This window comes from Neoarius graeffei, chromosome 15, assembly GCF_027579695.1.
Source record: "Neoarius graeffei isolate fNeoGra1 chromosome 15, fNeoGra1.pri, whole genome shotgun sequence".
NCBI lineage: Eukaryota > Metazoa > Chordata > Actinopteri > Siluriformes > Ariidae > Neoarius > Neoarius graeffei.
The window spans coordinates 33015521-33033904 of record NC_083583.1 but is presented as its reverse complement, the minus strand read 5'-3'; the positions used below and the strand labels follow the sequence as shown (position 1 = coordinate 33033904).

Below are 18384 nucleotides of genomic sequence, written 5' to 3'. Positions count from 1 at the left end.
GCTGCTTCTCTAACAGCCTAAAGACCACCAGTAAGGGTTGTGTTACATACAGTTACATTTATGAATGTAAAATGTACCTAGAGTAACTAAAATATTGAATGGAAATTCAGTTTTTATCCTCCATTATTATTCCAAATGTAATCTCATTTCTGTTAAACTGTGTAAGGGGAGAGATTTTTGGTTCGAGCCAATCATACATGTCACACCAAAAAGTATTGCTATACCGACAAGAGAAAAATAAATAATCCGTACTTTCTATTTCATCACAGTATGTGCGATTATTTTGGTCAAAGTTGAATCTCGTTCATCTGAGAGGATGTAGTTAGCCAATCCCTGTGGAGGAGGCGGATGTGACGAGCCAATCCCTGTGGAGGAGGCGGATGTGACGAGCCAATCCCTGTGGAGGAGGCGGATGTGACGAGCCAATCCCTGTGGAGGAGGCGGATGAGACGAGCCAATCCCTGTGCAGGAGGTGGGACTTGGTAGACGGCGGATGAGAAAGCCCCAGTGCGAGTCGGTGAATCTGTCCTGAGAGAAATCAGTGCGCGGCTCATGGCTTTGTATTATGGATGCAGTGCTGGTTATATTCACACACTTTTGCACTTATTTATTAAAGTCAGCGAGCAGTTTTAAGCAGCAGGAATGGATTATGGACGCAAGAGAAAGCTGACATTTATTACAATCGGGCTGATTTTCCTGCTGAGTGGAGTGGAATATGGTGAGCACTGTGTTTACTGCATTTCCATGAGCTCTGTAAGCTCTTATCGTTATTGATCAGTAAATACAAATGCTGGGGGTGGGATAGAATGACTTTGATGCATCTTAGATATAATAAAGACATTGAGTTTGAATTAATCTATATTGTCTGCACTGAAGATCACCATTAACTAGTTTCATGTATTTTTTCCCATATATTTAATGCATTCCATGTTATTTATCCCCCACATGAGCTTAAATATTAGACACACATCATTTCACAATGTGGGTTTCTGTTTCTGTAAGTGTGGAATTAATGCAGTGATCTGACACTAGATTTAATCACACACACACACACACACACACACACACACACACTGCTCTTAAATTCCTTATAAATTCAATTAGTTTGGTCTAAATTCTCCATTCACTCTCTGCATGAATTAAATGATTTAACTGTGAATCCAGTCTCTCTCTCTCTCTCGTGGTTTTTCTTTTTTTGTCTTTTTAGCAACATTCCTAAGACGGATGAATAGATAACGGACAGACAGAGAAATAAATAAACTGGCAGAAAATATACACAGAATTAAAGACAGACACAAAAGTGAAATCTTGATACACAAAATGTCATTAAATTTACTTTCACGGAAGTTTTAAGAGGTGGCACGGTGGTGTAGTGGTTAGCACTGTCGCCTCACAGCAAAAATGCCCTGGGTTCGAGCCCAGCCTTTCTGCGCGGAGTTTGCATGTTCTCCCCGTGTCCGCGTGGGTTTCCTCCGGGTGCTCCGGTTTCCCCCACAGTCCAAAGACATGCAGGTTAGGTTAACTGGTGACTCTAAATTGACCGTAGGTGTGAATGTGAGTGTGAATGGTTGTCTGTGTCTATGTGTCAGCCCTGTGATGACCTGGCGACTTGTCCAGGGTGTACCCCGCCTTTCGCCCGTAGTCAGCTGGGATAGGCTCCAGCTTGCCTGCGACCCTGTAGAACAGGATAAAGCGGCTAGAGATAATGAGATGAGATGAGAGACATACTGACTGACAGACATACATACAAATGGGCCAAACAGCAGATACACAGGTTGACAGACTAATCCACAGACCGACTGACTGACCTACTCAGTGAGAGACAGACAGACTGGTACACAGATTGAATAACAGACAATTGACAGTAAATAGACTGACTGACAGACAGACAGCTTGATTAACCCAAACTGACTAACTCACAGATAGACACAGACTGAGTGACAGACAGACCAACCGAATAACAGAGAGACTGACTAACTGGTTGACAGATAGACTGACCGGCCAACTATCAGCTTGACTGACAGACTCCTAGACCCACTAACAGACAGACTGGCCGACTGACGGACATACTCTGCGATGGACAGAGAGACACTCTAAATGATTGACAAACAGTACACCCGACTGTCAAAAAGAATGACACAGTCTGACTGAAAGACTGTCCAACTGACAAAAAAACATACTGAGAGCCAGACTGATTTACAAATTGATTGATTTACAGACAGATAGCTAAATAAACAGAGAGATATAATACAACACAAATCCAGTGTTTGATTCACGCTTGTCACAGACATCAGATAATCTCTCTCTCTCTCTCTCTGTTTAATTTTGATTAGCGGTGATTTTACCTACGATCTGGCGTTTCCTGCAGACGCTGGACGCTGCTCCATATTTTCTGGGTCTCAGTCTGTCAGCGTTCAGCTTCAGTGGCCTGCTGTCAGGGCCATTATTCGGCTTCTGGTCCGACAGAACACACGGCACCAAGAAGATCATCATGTTCGCCAACTGTTTTGAAATCATTGGTAAAACACACAGACACACACATGCACAAAATGGGGTTTGAGATGCTATACTATAAAAGCTGTTTTTGATTCCCTAAAGAATCTTTTTTTAGTTTCTGAGAGAATCGTTCATTCAATGAATCTTCAGCTTTTTTTTTTTTTGTTCTTTTCACAATAAATTGAATTATAATTTTTTTATGTTATGTTCACATTTGAGGGCGGCACGGTGGTGTCGTGGTTAGCGCTGTCGCCTCACAGCAAGAAGGTCTGGGTTCGAGCCCCGTGGCCGGCGAGGGCCTTTTTGTGTGGAGTTTGCATGTTCTCCCCGTGTCCGCGTGGGTTTCCTCCGGGTGCTCCGGTTTCCCCCACAGTGCAAAGACATGCAGGTTAGGTTAACTGGTGACTCTAAATTGACCGTAGGTGTGAATGTGAGTGTGAATGGTTGTCTGTGTCTATGTGTCAGCCCTTTGATGACCTGGCGACTTGTCCAGGGTGTACCCCGCCTTTCGCCCGTAGTCAGCTGGGATAGGCTCCAGCTTGCCTGCGACCCTGTAGAACAGGATGAAGCGGCTAGAGATGATATGAGATGTTAGAAAATCTAACAAAAATTACCTTCAGAGCAGTAAGTGTTTTGTGAAGCTGTTATCTCATCTCATTATCTCTAGCCACTTTATCCTTCCACAGGGTCGCAGGCAAGCTGGAGCCTATCCCAGCTGACTACGGGTGAAAGGCGGGGTACATGTCCCTGGACAAGTCTCCAGGTCATCACAGGGCTGACACATAGACACAGACAACCATTTACACTCACATTCACACCTACAGTCAATTTAGAGTCACCAGTTAACCTAACCTGCATGTCTTTGGACTGTGGGGGAAACCGGAGCACCCGGAGGAAACCCACGCGGACACGGGGAGAACATGCAAACTCCGCACAGAAAGGCCCTCGCCGGCCACGGGGCTCAAACCCGGACCTTCTTGCTGTGAGGCGACAGCGCTAACCACTACACCACCGTGCCGCCCGAAGCTGTTATATAATATACAAATGTAAATGTATATACTTTTCTACGTCTCATGCAATAAGCTGATAACCTGCAGAAAAGATGATCTGATCATTTTTTTTTTCTGTATTCCAGGTAATTTTATGTATTTTATAGGATTTTCCAAATGGCTGCTGCTGAGCAGTCGTTTTGTTGCAGGTGAGAAGGAGTACACTTTTTTTTAAATTGAAGCTTAATGATGATAAAAAGATTATTTAGTTTGTATTTATAACTATATTGATTTTCAATACTCAACAAATAAAGAATACTAACTCTCTGTTTTCACCTCCGTTTGTTTGACTGTTCCCAATGTAACTCAAAAAGTAGTGAAAAGATTTTGATGAAATTGTGAGGAAAGGTGGCTCACGGGCCCAGGAACAATTGATTTATATTTTGATGCAAATCTGGATATGTGGCTTGGCAGAAGTGTGCACTCTCCCGAGTGTCCTAGTTTTATATGTTATGTAAATGTACAAAAACAGTGGCAGGTTTTGCGATGTAATAGTTTCTCACTTTTCCAAACCTTCAGAGATAATGTTGTTTGAAGTTGTGTAAAATTGTCTAGCATGGTGTAAAATTATGTAAGGTTGTGTAACATTTAGCACTGTTGTTTTTCCATGGCAGGAATCGGGACAGGAGCTGGTTCGTGTATTTTTGGTTTCTTGACAAGAATCACGGCCCCTGAAGACCGGGCCACTGTGTTCGCTGCTGTCATGGCCTGCAGACAGGCTGGCCTTCTGATTGGTCAGTTTGTTGGATTGCTTATGTTGTTTGGTCATTATTAGTCAGTTACTGTATCAGTATTATTAACTGAGGAAGACTGACCTCACACATGTGCTGATCATTGATTCTGTGTTGCCTGATCTTTAATGCGCAATGTCATGGATACATGGATGAGTACTTATTTGTCGTCGTATTTTGTGACTTGTTGTTGTTGTTTTCCTATTGTGAATCGTCCTTCAGGGCCACCGTAGTATTGCGCTTAAAACAATACAGCACATTTATTTGATGTTTTACCTCATGCATTTTATTTATTTATTTATTTATTTATTTATTCCACCCCTCCAAAAAAAAATAAGCACTTTTCAATTTTGATTATGGCGACACATTTCAAAAACAGTTGGGATGGTAAAGCATTTACCACTTTTTTTAATGGTGCCATTTCTTCTCACAACACTTAAAAGATGTTTAGGGACTGAAGACACCGAGTGATAAAGAGTTTCAGGTGTTATTTTGTCCCATTCTTCCTGGTCATATTTTTCGTTTGAAAATTCGCCACACATTTTCTGTTGGGGACAGACACCCTCTTCTTCCACAGCCATGCCTTTGTAATGTGTGCAAAATGTGGTTTTGCATTGTCTTGTTGAAACATCCCTGGAAAAGATGTCGTCTTGGGTGGTACTGTGGTGTAGTGGTTAGCGCTGTTGCCTCACAGCAAGAAGGTCCGGGTTCAAGCCCTGTGGCCGGCGAGGGCCTTTCTGTGTGGAGTTTGCATGTTCTCCCCGTGTCCGCGTGGGTTTCCTCCGGGTGCTCCGGTTTCCCCCACAGTCCAAAGACATGCAGGTTAGGTTAACTGGTGACTCTAAATTGACCGTAGGTGTGAATGTGAGTGTGAATGGTTGTCTGTGTCTATGTGTCAGCCCTGTGATGACCTGGCGACTTGTCCAGGGTGTACCCTGCCTTTCGCCCGTAGTCAGCTGGGATAGGCTCCAGCTTGCCTGCGACCCTGTAGAACAGGATAAAGCAGCTAGAGATAATGAGAAGATGAGAAAGATGTCGTCTTGAAGGCAGCATGTTGCTCCAAAATCTCATTGTACTTTTCTGCATTAATGTTGCCATCACAGAAACGTAAGTTACCTTTGCCAGGGGCACTGACACAACCCCATACCATGACAGATTCTGGCTTTTGGACTTGTTGCTGGTAACAGTCTGGATGGTCCTTTTCAGAATCTATTTATTGTCATTGTACAGAGTACAACAAAATTAAAAGCTAGCCTGAAAGTGCAAGACCATGTAAAATAAAATAGAACAAATAAAAAAAAAAAACCACACGTAATAGCCAGAACAACATACGACACTCACAACATACATTTTAAAAAGTAACAAAGTGCATATTGCATTTGTATTACTGCACTATTGAGGTGGATAAACTAATAATAGATAATAAATAATGTAGCACAATCAACAAGGAGTGGGGTTAGTGCATGTTTGCATTCAGCAGGGTTATGGCTCTAGGGATGAAACTGTTCTTGAGTCTGTTAGTCCTGGACTTGATGTACCTCTAGCGCCTCCCAGAGGGCAGCAGGTCAAACAGATGGTGGCTCGGATGAAAACTGTCCTTAACAATATTCCTTGCTCTGGTGAGGTAGTGAGAGTTGTCATCGAGGGTGGCTGACGATTTTCTGCGCTGTCTTAACCGCTCTCTGCAGCCTCTTCCTGTCTGCTTCAGTGCAGCTGGTGTACCACGCAGAGATGCAGTACGTCAGCAGGCTCTCGATGCAGGATCTGTAGAAGGTCTCCAGTAGCTTACTATCCAGGTTGTTCTTCCTGAGTACCCTCAGGAAGTGTAGTCGCTGCTGGGCCTTCTTGGTAACTGCCGTGGTGTTTGCAGACCAGGAGAGGTCTGCAGAGATGATGGTGCCAAGATACCTGAAGGTGTGGACCCTCTCTACACAGTCGCCATTGATGTAGCAGGGGGTGAGGTCAGCCCTGTTCTTCCTAAAGTTGACAACGATTTCTTTAGTTTTTGAGGTATTCAGTAGCAGGTTATTTGCTGAGCACCACTCTGTCAACTTCAGGACCTCCAGCCTGTAGTTCACCTCATTATGTCCTGAGATCAGCCCAACCACAGTGGTGTCATTGGCAAATTTAACGATGGTGTTTCCAGGGTAGGCAGGGGTGTGCAGTCGTGCGTGTAAAGATAATAGAGTAGGGGGCTCAGCATGCAACCCTGGGGAGAGCCGGTGTTGAGTGTGCGGGAGGAGGAAAAGTGGAGGCTGAGTTTCACGGTCTGGGGGTGATTTGTCAGAAAGTCCTTTATCCAGGAACAGGTGAGTGAGGGAAGGCCAGCATGTGGTCCAGCAGCTTGACAACTAGTATGTCTGGGATGATTGTGTTAAAAGCTAAGCTGTAGTCTACAAAGAGCAGTCTCACATAGCTCCCCTGCTGCTCTAGGTGGCATAGGGTAGTGTGTAGAGCTGTGACTATGGTGTCTTCAGTAGATCTGTTTGCACAGTAGGCATACTGGTGTAGGTCGAAGCTGGGAGGGAGACAGGCTTTGATATGATGTTGAACTAGCCTCTCAAAGCACTTTGTGATGACAGGTGTGAGAGCAACTGGGCGATAGTCCTTGAGGCTGTGTATGGTACGTTTCTTTGGAACAGGGATGATTGTGGATAATTTCAGGCAGGATAGGACGACAGCTAGTGACAGGGAGAGGTTGAAGATGGAGGTGAACATTTTTGAGAGCTGATCAGCACATGCCTTGAGCACCTTCCCCGGCACTCCATCTGGACCAGCAGCTTTTCTGGGGTTCACTGCCCTGAGCACCCGCCTCACTCCATGCTCTTGACGGTGACCTTTTCATCTTTGGTCTGGAGCACACGGCATCCATTTCTTACAATACTGATTTGTCTGACCACATTACACATTTCCACTGTGTGATGGTCTATCCCAGATGCCTCCAAGCTCGGAGAAGTCGACGGTGCTTCTGAACACCATTAACATAAGGCTTCTCTTTTGCATAGTAAAATTTTAACTGGCATTTGTGGATGTAACTCTGTATTGTAGTGCTTGACAAGGGTTTGTCAAAGTAATCCTGAGCCCATGTGGTTCTATCAGCTACAGATGAATGATGGTTCTTGATACATTGCCGTCTGAGGGATCAGAGATCACAGGTGTTCAGCTTAGGCTTGCGCCCTTGCACTTTATGCACCGAAGTTCTTCCATATTCCTTGAATTGTTTAATGATATTATGCACCGTACAGGGTGAAATATACAAATCCCTTCCTATCATTCTTTCAGGAAATTTTTTTTTTTAAACGTTTCAATAATTTTCTCATGCCTTTGTTGATAAACTGGCGATCCTTGGTACATATTTGCTCCTCAAAGACTAGGCCTTTCCTGGATACTGATTTTGTACTAAATCATGATTTATAATCGCCTGTTGACATCACCTGTTTCAAATTACATAATTAGTTAATTGTTTTATCTCATTACTAGCCCTAACTTGCCCTGGTACCAACTTTTTCTGGAATGGGTTTCAGGCCTGAAACACAGAAATGGATGTATATTCATAAATGAAATGAAGTTTTGTCTGGTGAACATGAAATATCTTGGGTTCATACTGTCTGCAGTGAAGTACAAGTCAAAGTAAATTTAGACGTCAATGCTTTCTTTTTTTTTCTTTACATTTTCCGTACTGTCCCAATGTTTTCTCATTTGGGGTTGTATACATAAAGTACTGGCCAAAAGTACACACTTACTCATGAGTATGAGTAATGATTAACTTTTGACTGGTGCTGTATCTAAGCAATAGAACACAAGGTGGTGTGCATTATGGCTGTAATTTAATAAAATACACGACCCAGCTGTGATGTTCATTCTAATAATAACACCATTTTGAGCATTCTGTTGTTTTATTGTGTTGGTTTTGCCAAGTGAATTAAAGAAAGAAAAGAAGGGGAACACCTTCAGCCTATAACATCAACTGTCTGTTTCACAAGTAACATTTCCACAATGGAAACTTAGTTACAAAAAAAAAAAAGTAATCAACACCTTCTGACCAATCAGAATCCACAGCACTGTGGTACGTCTCCATCTCTCTTTCTATACTCAGTTGTTCCTCTTATGTTCAATAGTGATGATGTTCTTGTCCTTATTCGTGTCATGTTTCAGGTCCTGCGTTCAACATTTTTCTCCGACTGTGTGACTTCCAGCTTGGACCATTCGTGGTGAATAAATACACCGCTCCCGGGGTAAATCACACACACAAACACATACACTAAAGTCTGTAATTATATATCTTTACTATTTTCAAGAGTAGTCATTCAGAGCAGGCAGCAATAAGTCTAATCGAGTTACGTTTTTGTGTATGGCATCAATTTGTAAAACTGTAAGGAGAATTTTGAATGATGCTAGGTTACTTAAATTGGCCAGCATCAGCCAATGGGATATCAGCAAAGATTTCACAGGGTTGGCACTGAGTGACTGTTACAAAACTTGATTTTCTCTGTGATGAGGTGTTTAAGTGCAGTTTGCAGTCAGATTGCTCAGACAGCTCATTTGCAGTGCAGTTGATCCTGAAGTACAGTTGCAGTCAGAAGTTTGCATACACGGACACGAATAACATCATAGACATAAATATCATGGCAGTATTGGGCTTTCAGATTTCTTTGATCTGTTCTTTTTTGGTGATGGAATAATCATACAAAAAATATATTTAATAGAAAAAAAACTCAAAGAATTTTGTGCACAAGTTTTAATTTATGCTGGGTTTTCTGAAATCAACGCATGGTCAAAATTCTCCATACAGGGTCAAAAGATTTACATACTGCACACCTAATCCATCCATCCATCCATTTTCCACTGCTTATCCGGGTTGCGGGGGTAGCAGCCTAAGCAGAGCAGCCCAGACTTCCCTCTCCCCGGCCACCTCCACCAGCTCTTCCGGGGGAATACCGAGGCGTTCCCAGGCCAGCCAAGAGATGTAATCTCTCCAGCGTGTCCTGGGTCTGCCCCGGGGTCTCCTCCCGGTGGGGCATGCCCAGAGAACCTCCCTTGAGAGGTGTCCAGAGGACATCCTAACAAGCTGCCCGAACCACCTCAACTGACTCCTTTTGATGTGGAGGAGCAGCAGTTCTACTCCAAGTCTCTCCCGAATAACCAAGCTTCTCACCCTGTCTCTAAGGGAGAGCCCAGCCACCCTGCGGAGAAAACTAATTTCTACCGCTTGTATCCGCGATCTCATTCTTTCAGTCACTACCCACAGCTCATGACCATGGGTGAGAAACACCTAATATTTGGTTAAATGTCCCTTAGCAACTTTCACCTTGAACAGATGCTTTTGGAAGCCATCAACAAACTTCTGGCAGAATTCTGGTTGGATATTTGACCATTCTACTTGGCAGAATTGGTAGACTTCAATTAAATTTGTGTATGTCCTGGTACAGACTCAATTTTTTTTAAGCACAGTCTAAATATTTTCCATAGGGTTGAGGTCAGGACTTTGGGAAGGCCATTCAAAATCTTGATGCAAGCCTGCTTTATCCATTCCATTTCCTTTGTTGTGTATTTGGGGTCATTGTCCTGTTGGAACACTCAATTGTGTTAAAGTTTCTGATGGTTTGAGGATATACTGAAGAATTCTGAAGTAGACCTCCCTCTTTTATTACTCCATCTACTGTGTGCAATGTACCAGTTCCACTGGCAACAAAATAACCTCAGAGCATGATGCTGCTACCACCACCATGCTTTATAATTTGTACAGTGTTTCTTTGTACCTCTGATCATTGTGACCAAATAATGCAATCTTTGTCTCTTCTGACCATAAAACTTTCCTCCAGAAGGCTTTTTCTTTCTCCATGTGGTCAGCTGCAAACTTTATTCAAGCTTGAAGGTGTTGATTTTGGAGCAGGGACTTCTTTCTTGGACAGCAGCCTCTCAGACCACGTTAATGTAAAAATTGCTTGACTATAGATAGTGTTCCAGCAGCTTCCAGTTCACGTTCCTGATCATCCAAACTAATTTCCTCTCAGCTGAGGGTGAAAGTTTGCAGCTTCTTCCAGCAAAGTGGCTTGGCAAAGTGGTCACACCTCTCAATACCTTGTACTACAGTTGTATGAACTGATGATCTTGAAACCTGCAGTTGTTTAGAAATGGCTCCATGAGACATTCCTGAGTTGTGTAAAGCTAGGATCTTCTTTGTCAGATCTGCACTGAGCTCCTTGGACTTTCCCTACTGTGTGTTGGTTAATCCAATGAGTACTATTAAACAACCGCTTTTTATGTTGGCACAGAGGAGCTGTGTAACTCTGTATTGTAGTACTTGACAAAGGTTTGCCAAAGTAATCCTGAGCCCATGTGGTTATATCAGCTATAGGTGAATGACGGTTCTTGATGCAGTGCCATCAACAAGCTACTAGACAGATGAAGCAAATGGTTTAAATAATGCATTGTTTAATATATGTGTGTGTGTGTGTGTGTGTGTGTGTGTGTGTGTGTGTGTGTGTGTGCGTGCATGTGTGCAGATCTTTATGTGCCTGTTGTGGCTGCTGCTGCAGCTTGTTGTTTTGCTGATGTACTGGGATCTCAGAGGAAGGAACGAGGGATCAGAAGAAGACAAGCAGGAAGAGGAAGAGAGGCTGTTGGTTCAACCAACTGAATCATATGGAACACTCCATGACTCACTTGTAACAGACCAGACCACCGCTAATGGCAGCTTGACTCCACCTTCACCACCTTTAGAACAGATCCACTCCAACCCTTTCAAACACTTCAGTGCTGCACGAGGTGTGTGTGTGTGTTCTGTAAACAGTTCTTACAAGTCATCGTTTGATAGCTAGTTGATAATATATGCAAATTTAATTCACTTATATTTAAATTATATTGCAAATTTTTTTACACTGGACATGGAGCAATAGACATGTCACAAAGCAGCTTTACAGAAATCCAGGTATAAATTTGAAAGTTATAAATTTATCCCTAATGAGCAACACAGAGGTGATGGTGGCAAGGAAAGGATTACTGGTAATGTGTGTTTTTAATATATATAAAGAGAGAGAACACAGATTATTAGGTGTGCTTGTATCATGTAATGGTTTAAGAAAATTTACATTGTGAGCCGAGTGCATTCAGGAACTCCAACAAGACTTCCTGTGACCGCATTACTAAAAGGGAGAGCCAGAAGGTAATTCAGACATGATGATGTCCTGGAACATAAAGCGGCCAGCCACTGCACCGTCAACAATCCTGAGTGAACATGGGAGAGTTGGCAAGTAACAGCATCCAAAAATCCTAGTTTACCAAACCACTCTGTCTTCGAACCCTGAAGATCTGTACCTTTACTTAAGAAAATTATTTATTAACAAAAGACTTGACGCAGCAAATATGTATTCAGCCATGACTTAAACACTGAGACTGTGTCAGAGTCCTGAACACTACAACCCCGATTCCAAAAAAGTTGGGACAAAGTACAAATTGTAAATAAAAACGGAATGCAATGATGTGGAAGTTTCAAAATTCCATATGTTATTCAGAATAGAACATAGATGACATATCAAATGTTTAAACTGAGAAAATGTATAATTTAAAGAGAAAAATTAGGTGATTTTAAATTTCTTGACAACAACACATCTCAAAGTTGGGACAAGGCCATGTTTACCACTGTGAGACATCCCCTTTTCTCTTTACAACAGTCTGTAAACGTCTGGGGACTGAGGAGACAAGTTGCTCAAGTTTAGGGATAGGAATGTTAACCCATTCTTGTCTAATGTAGGATTCTAGTTGCTCAACTGTTTTAGGTCTTTTTTTGTCGTATCTTCTGTTTTATGATGCGCCAAATGTTTTCTATGGGTGAAAGATCTGGACTGCAGGCTGGCCAGTTCAGTACCTGGACCCTTCTTCTACGTAGCCATGATGCTGTAATTGATGCAGTATGTGGTTTGGCATTGTCATGTTGGAAAATGCAAGGTCTTCCCTGAAAGAGACGTCGTCTGGATGGGAGCATATGTTGCTCTAGAACCTGGATATACCTTTCAGCATTGATGATGTCTTTCCAGATGTGTAAGCTGCCCATGCCACATGCACTAATGCAACCCCATACCATCAGAGATGCAGGCTTCTGAACTGAGCGCTGATAACAACTTGGGTTGTCCTTCTCCTCTTTAGTCCGAATGACACGGCGTCCCTGATTTCCATAAAGAACTTCAATTTTTGATTTGTCTGACCACAGAACAGTTTTCCACTTTGTCACAGTCCATTTTAAATGAGCCTTGGCCCAGAGAAGACGTCTGCGCTTCTGGATCATGTTTAGATATGGCTTCTTTGAACTATAGAGTTTTAGCTGGCAACGGCGGATGGCACGGTGAATTGTGTTCACAGATAATGTTCTCTGGAAATATTCCTGAGCCCATTTTGTGATTTCCAATACAGAAGCATGCCTGTATGTGATGCAGTGCCGTCTAAGGGCCCGAAGATCACGGGCACCCAGTATGGTTTTCCGGCCTTGACCCTTACGCACAGAGATTTTTCCAGATTCTCTGAATCTTTTGATGATATTATGCACTGTAGATGATATGTTCAAACTCTTTGCAATTTTACACTGTCGAACTCCTTTCTGATATTGCTCCACTATTTGCCGGCGCAGAATTAGGGGGATTGGTGATCCTCTTCCCATCTTTACTTCTGAAAGCCGCTGCCACTCCAAGATGCTCTTTTTATACCCAGTCATGTTAATGACCTATTGCCAATTGACCTAATGAGTTGCAATTTGGTCCTCCAGCTGTTCTTTTTTTTGTACCTTTAACTTTTCCAGCCTCTTATTGCCCCTGTCCCAACTTTTTTGAGATGTGTTGCTGTCATGAAATTTCAAATGAGCCAATATTTGGCATGAAATTTCAAAATGTCTCACTTTTGACATTTGATATGTTGTCTATATTCTATTGTGAATACAATATCAGTTTTTGAGATTTGTAAATTATTGTATTCCATTTTTATTTACAATTTGTACTTTGTCCCAACTTTTTTGGAATCGGGGTTGTACTTGGAAGGCTGTTGTATAACTGCGGGGCTTTGTAAGCGAAGGCTGTGCCCTCTGCTGTAGCCTTCAGTATTTAAGATACCAACAAATAGTCTGCACCTTTTGATCTAAAAGGTATCTGGTCATTTGACAAGTCTTTTAGCACAAATCTAAAGTCCTTCTGCACAAGTGTAGTAAACAACCCTGAAGTGTCAGGAGTGGCGAGCTGAGATGAAGTGAGGACCCAAGAGCAGACTCAGAAAACAGGCAGTGTAAAGAGAACTTCTTTAATGAAGTAGATGGCAGAAAGGCAAAAGTTACAGTAGGGCTCAGGCAAAAATCGGTAGTCAGTAAACAGGCCAGGAGGTCAAAAAACACAGAGACACGACCAAGGAAAAAAACAGGACAGAAAAATCTTCACAGAAACTGATGAACACAGGGACAAGGGAAATCCAGGCAGAGGTAGCAAAAAAGACAATTCAAAACAACAGGCAGGCAAAAAACTGGACAGAAAAAGTTGACAAAAAACAAGGAGAAATTCAGGCAGGGGGAATCAAGAAGACACAATACCAATTAGCTGTAGCGAGGAAAGTCTACAAGAGACAGTCTGGCAGATGGAGTAGCTCCAAACAGTTCTTAAAAAGCCCTGGCTGATGGGAGAGGAGTGGGAGCAGGTGTGGGAGTGCCGCTTCAGGAAATGGCCTTCAGCAAGACAGGACTGAATTCCTGTCCTGGAGCCGGCATGGAAGTCCCACAATCTAAGGCATGGATGGACTGGACCAGACTGTGACATGAAGATGTCAAGTGTTTGGGTGTAAAAATAAGCCTGTAATCTCGCCATGTGAGATTTACATTTCTTTTTTATACCAACACAAAGGCTATACAGTCCAACAAGACAATAGACAAAGACAACAGTGCACAAACAATGAACACAAGATGTGCATTGAACCAAGGGAAGAGGTAGATTTTCAAAAGTGCAAATTAAATCCTGAAGTGATTTATACAGTATCAGTGATTTTTGTATTAGTACAGCGATTTGTATCAGATTTTTTTTTAATTTTTATTTTTTTGTATTACCATTTTCTACACTGCAGAACAGTACTGAAGACACCAAAACTTTGAAACAACATGGGGAACACACACGGAACTATGTGACATACAAAAAGTATTTAAAAAAAAAAAAACCCAAAACCCACGGGCTACAGGAATGACAACCACATAAGAAACAAGGGGATGCAAAAAATTAGAACAACAGAGACAATAGAAACAAAAGAGCAGTGACAAAAAAGTGAAAAGCAAAAAAGATAAACCAAAAACAGATTTAAAAACAAACAAACAAAAACCCTTGTAATATGTACACAGCGATCACAATGCAAAAGGACAGTAAAAGAGAATGCAAAACCCCATAATTCCCCAGCCACTGGCGAAGCAGGCAGGCACCCGATACAGACACGGCAACCACCGACAGGCACACATCGCCGCACCCAGCACCCCAGACAGACCAAATGCAGGGCAGCAAACGTGAGGTTTACATTTCATAAAAGTGAAATCTGTTGATTCATGTATTTTGTTGCCAGTAAAAATCACATGGTTACAGAAAGTTTCTGATTAGATTTTTAGAATTGGAAACCTTTTTTGGTCACATATCTATTACAAACCTGGAAGTCGGCTGTAGCTGAACTGGTGTACTGTGGTAAATTGTTTGGAGGATGGATTGGTGACTAATATATGGGCTGCATCAAACATGTCGGCGTGGTGAAATACAATCACACACATTCAGTCTGAATCTCTGCAACTTCTATAAAAAAAAAAATCCATCAAACATCTTTAAACATGATCAGCAGGTATTTATAATAAAGTTTAAATGTTCTTAGAACTTGTGCGAAAGGACTTTAGACTTGTGTGGAAAGACTTTTGTGCTAAATGACTTTAAACTGATCTAAATACTGTAGGTGTGAAGGGTCAAAAAAGACCAGATGTTTGCTCAGGTACTGTAACGTGAGACTATTCAGTGTTTTATAGGTCAATAGTAGCATTTTATCATCAGCGTGTTTGCAGTGCAGTGTGGATAAGATAAGGATGACATGGTCATATGTTATGGTTTTAGGAAGGACTCTTGCTGCTGCGTTCTAAACTAAGTAGAGCTTATTTACGCACCTACTGGATCATCCAGACAGTAAGGCATTACAGTAGTCCAACCTAGACATAGCAAAAGCATGACCTAGTTTTTCTGCATCGTGTTCGTTATATTTTACATTATAATGTACATTATATTCTATATTATATTTCTAACCTGAGCGGTATTTCTGAGATGAAAGAAGGCTATCCTGCATGAGCTTTAAATGAGAGACTGGAGTCAGTAATCACACAGCGGTCTTTTACTGCTGCATATGATGCAACAGAAAGGTCATCCAGAATTACTGTGTAATCAGAAAGCTTTCTCCTTGCAACATGTGGTCCGAGTACAAATGCTTCTTGTCAGAATTAAATAGAAAGAAGTTACTAAGCATGCAGTGTTCAAAAGTGCTGTTGAATTCCAGGAGAGGTTTCGCTCTGAAAACATCATGCTTGGTGTACGTATATTATATACATATACTTTTTATCCCCCCCTGGCTGGAAGGCCTGAAGGGAGATTATGTCGTGGCGATGTCCATCCATCCGTCCGTCCCAGGAAGGGTGCTCACCTTCTGAAATCAACTCCTCTCAAAAATTTTCGAGGAATTTCACGAAACTTGGCAGGATTCTTTGTTATACAGTGGTGCTTGAAAGTTTGTGAACCCTTTAGAATTTTCTATATTTCTGCATAAATATGACCTAAAACATCATCAGCTTTTCACACAAGTCCTAAAAGTTGATAAAGAGAACCCAGTTAAACAAATGAGACAAAAATATTATACTTGGTCATTTATTTATTGAGGAAAATGATCCAATATTACACATCTGTGAGTGGCAAAAGTATGTGAACCTTTGCTTTCAGTATCTGGTGTGACCCCCTTGTGCAGCAATAACTGCAACTAAATGTTTGCGGTAACTGTTGATCAGTCCTGCACACTGGCTTGGAGGAATTTTAGCCCATTCCTCCGTACAGAACAGCTTCAACTCTGGGATGTTGGTGGGTTTCCTCACATGAACTGCTCGCTTCAGGTCCTTCCACAACATTTCGATTGGATTAAGGTCAGGACTTTGACTTGGCCATTCCAAAACATTAACTTTATCCCTCTTTAACCATTCTTTGGTAGAACGACTTGTGTGCTTAGGGTTGCTGTCTTGCTGCATGATCCACCTTCTCTTGAGATTCACTTCATGGACAGATGTCATGACATTTTCCTTTAGAATTCGCTGGTATAATTCAGAATTCATTGTTCCATCAATGATGGCAAGCCATCCTGGCCCAGATGCAGTAAAACAGGCCCAAACCATGATACTGCCACCACCATGTTTCACAGATGGGATAAGGTTCTGATGCTGGAATGCAGTGCTTTCCTTTCTCCAAACATAACGCTTCTCATTTAAACCAAAAAGTTCTATTTTGGTCTCATCCGTCCACAAAACATTTTTCCAATAACCTTCTGGCTTGTCCACGTGATCTTTAGCAAACTGCAGACGAGCAGCAATGTTCTTTTTGGAGAGCAGTGGCTTTCCCCTTGCAACCCTGCCATGCACACCATTGTTGTTCAGTGTTCTCCTGATGGTGGACTCATGAACCTTAACGTTAGCCTATGTGAGAGAGGCCTTCAGTTGCTTAGAAGTTACCCTGGGGTCTTTTGTGACCTCGATGACTATTACACACCTTGCTCTTGGAGTGATCTTTGCTGGTCGACCACTCCTGGGGAGGGTAACAATGGTCTTGTATTTCCTCCATTTGTACACAATCTGTCTGACTGTGGATTGGTGGAGTCCAAACTCTTTAGAGATGGTTCTGTAACCTTTTCCAGCCTGATGTGCATCAACAACGCTTTTTCTGAGGTCCTCAGAAATCTCCTTTGTTCGTGCCATGATACACTTCCACAAACATGTGTTGTGAAGATCAGACTTTGATAGATCCCTGTTCTTTAAATAAAACAGGGTGCCCACTCACACCTGATTGTCATCCCATTGATTGAAAACACCTGACTCTAATTTCACCTTTAAATTTACTGCTAATCCTAGAGGTTCACATACTTTTGCCACTCACAGATATGTAATATTGGATCATTTTCCTCAATAAATAAATAACCAAGTATAATATTTTTGTCTCATTTGTTTAACTGGGTTCTCTTTATCTACTTTTAGGACTTGTGTGAAAATCTGATGATGTTTTAGGTCATATTTATGCAGAAGGGTTCACAAACTTTCAAGCACCACTGTATGTCGGTAGTAGGCATATTACAATTTCGTTAAATTTGGTCACATTTGACCAGAGTTACAGCCCTTGATTTAACAAAATTATAATTTGACAATTTCATGAGTGTGTGCTTTTCTTCTGAAATCAACTCCTCTCTCAATTTTTGGAGGAATTTCACCAAACTTGGCAAAATGCTTTATCATATGACATTTATACGCATGTTGAAATTTCGTTTAATTTGGGCAGATTTTACCAGAGTTATGCCCTTGATTATTAACAGACTTGTACTTCGGCAATTTCATCAAGGTGTGCTTGTTTTCTGAAATCAACTTCCCTCACAATTTTTATCCCCTGCTGGCCGAAAGGCCTGAAGGGGGATTATGTCGTGGCGATGTCCGTCTGTCCGTCCTAGGAACGGTACTCAACATCTGAAATCAACTCCTCTCACGATTTTTGGAGGAATTTCACAAAACTTGGCAGGATTCTTTGTTATATGTCGGTAGTACGCATATTGCAATTTCGTTAAATTCGGTTACATTTTACCAGAGTTACAGCCCTTAATTAACAAAATTATAATTTGACAATTTCATGAGAGTGTGTTTTCCTTCTGAAATCAACTCCTCTCACAGTTTTTGGAGGAATTTCACAAAACTTGGCAGGAGTCTTTGTTATATGTCGGTAATACGCATGTTGCAATTTCATTCAATTCAGTCGCATTTTACCAGAGTTATGGCCTAGTTGCCAACGGGAGATGTGCTCTCAGAGCATTCTTGTTTACAAATTTTGTTT

The 18384-nt window shown here is 41.8% G+C and overlaps 1 protein-coding gene across 3 annotated transcripts in view; it reads left to right on the top strand.

Moving 5' to 3' along the window:
* The first annotated feature begins 502 nt into the window (after nucleotides 1-502).
* mfsd8l1 (major facilitator superfamily domain containing 8-like 1) overlaps nucleotides 503-18384 on the top strand; it is a 50898-nt gene continuing 33016 nt past the window's right edge. For all 3 annotated transcript variants that reach the window (XM_060940484.1, XM_060940483.1, XM_060940481.1), the window contains exons 1-6: nucleotides 503-718; nucleotides 2334-2519; nucleotides 3632-3694; nucleotides 4160-4279; nucleotides 8432-8511; nucleotides 10783-11044. In XM_060940484.1, the coding sequence (XP_060796467.1) occupies nucleotides 643-718; nucleotides 2334-2519; nucleotides 3632-3694; nucleotides 4160-4279; nucleotides 8432-8511; nucleotides 10783-11044 (787 nt within the window). In that variant the 5' untranslated portion in view covers nucleotides 503-642. The remainder of the gene's footprint in view (nucleotides 719-2333; nucleotides 2520-3631; nucleotides 3695-4159; nucleotides 4280-8431; nucleotides 8512-10782; nucleotides 11045-18384) is intronic.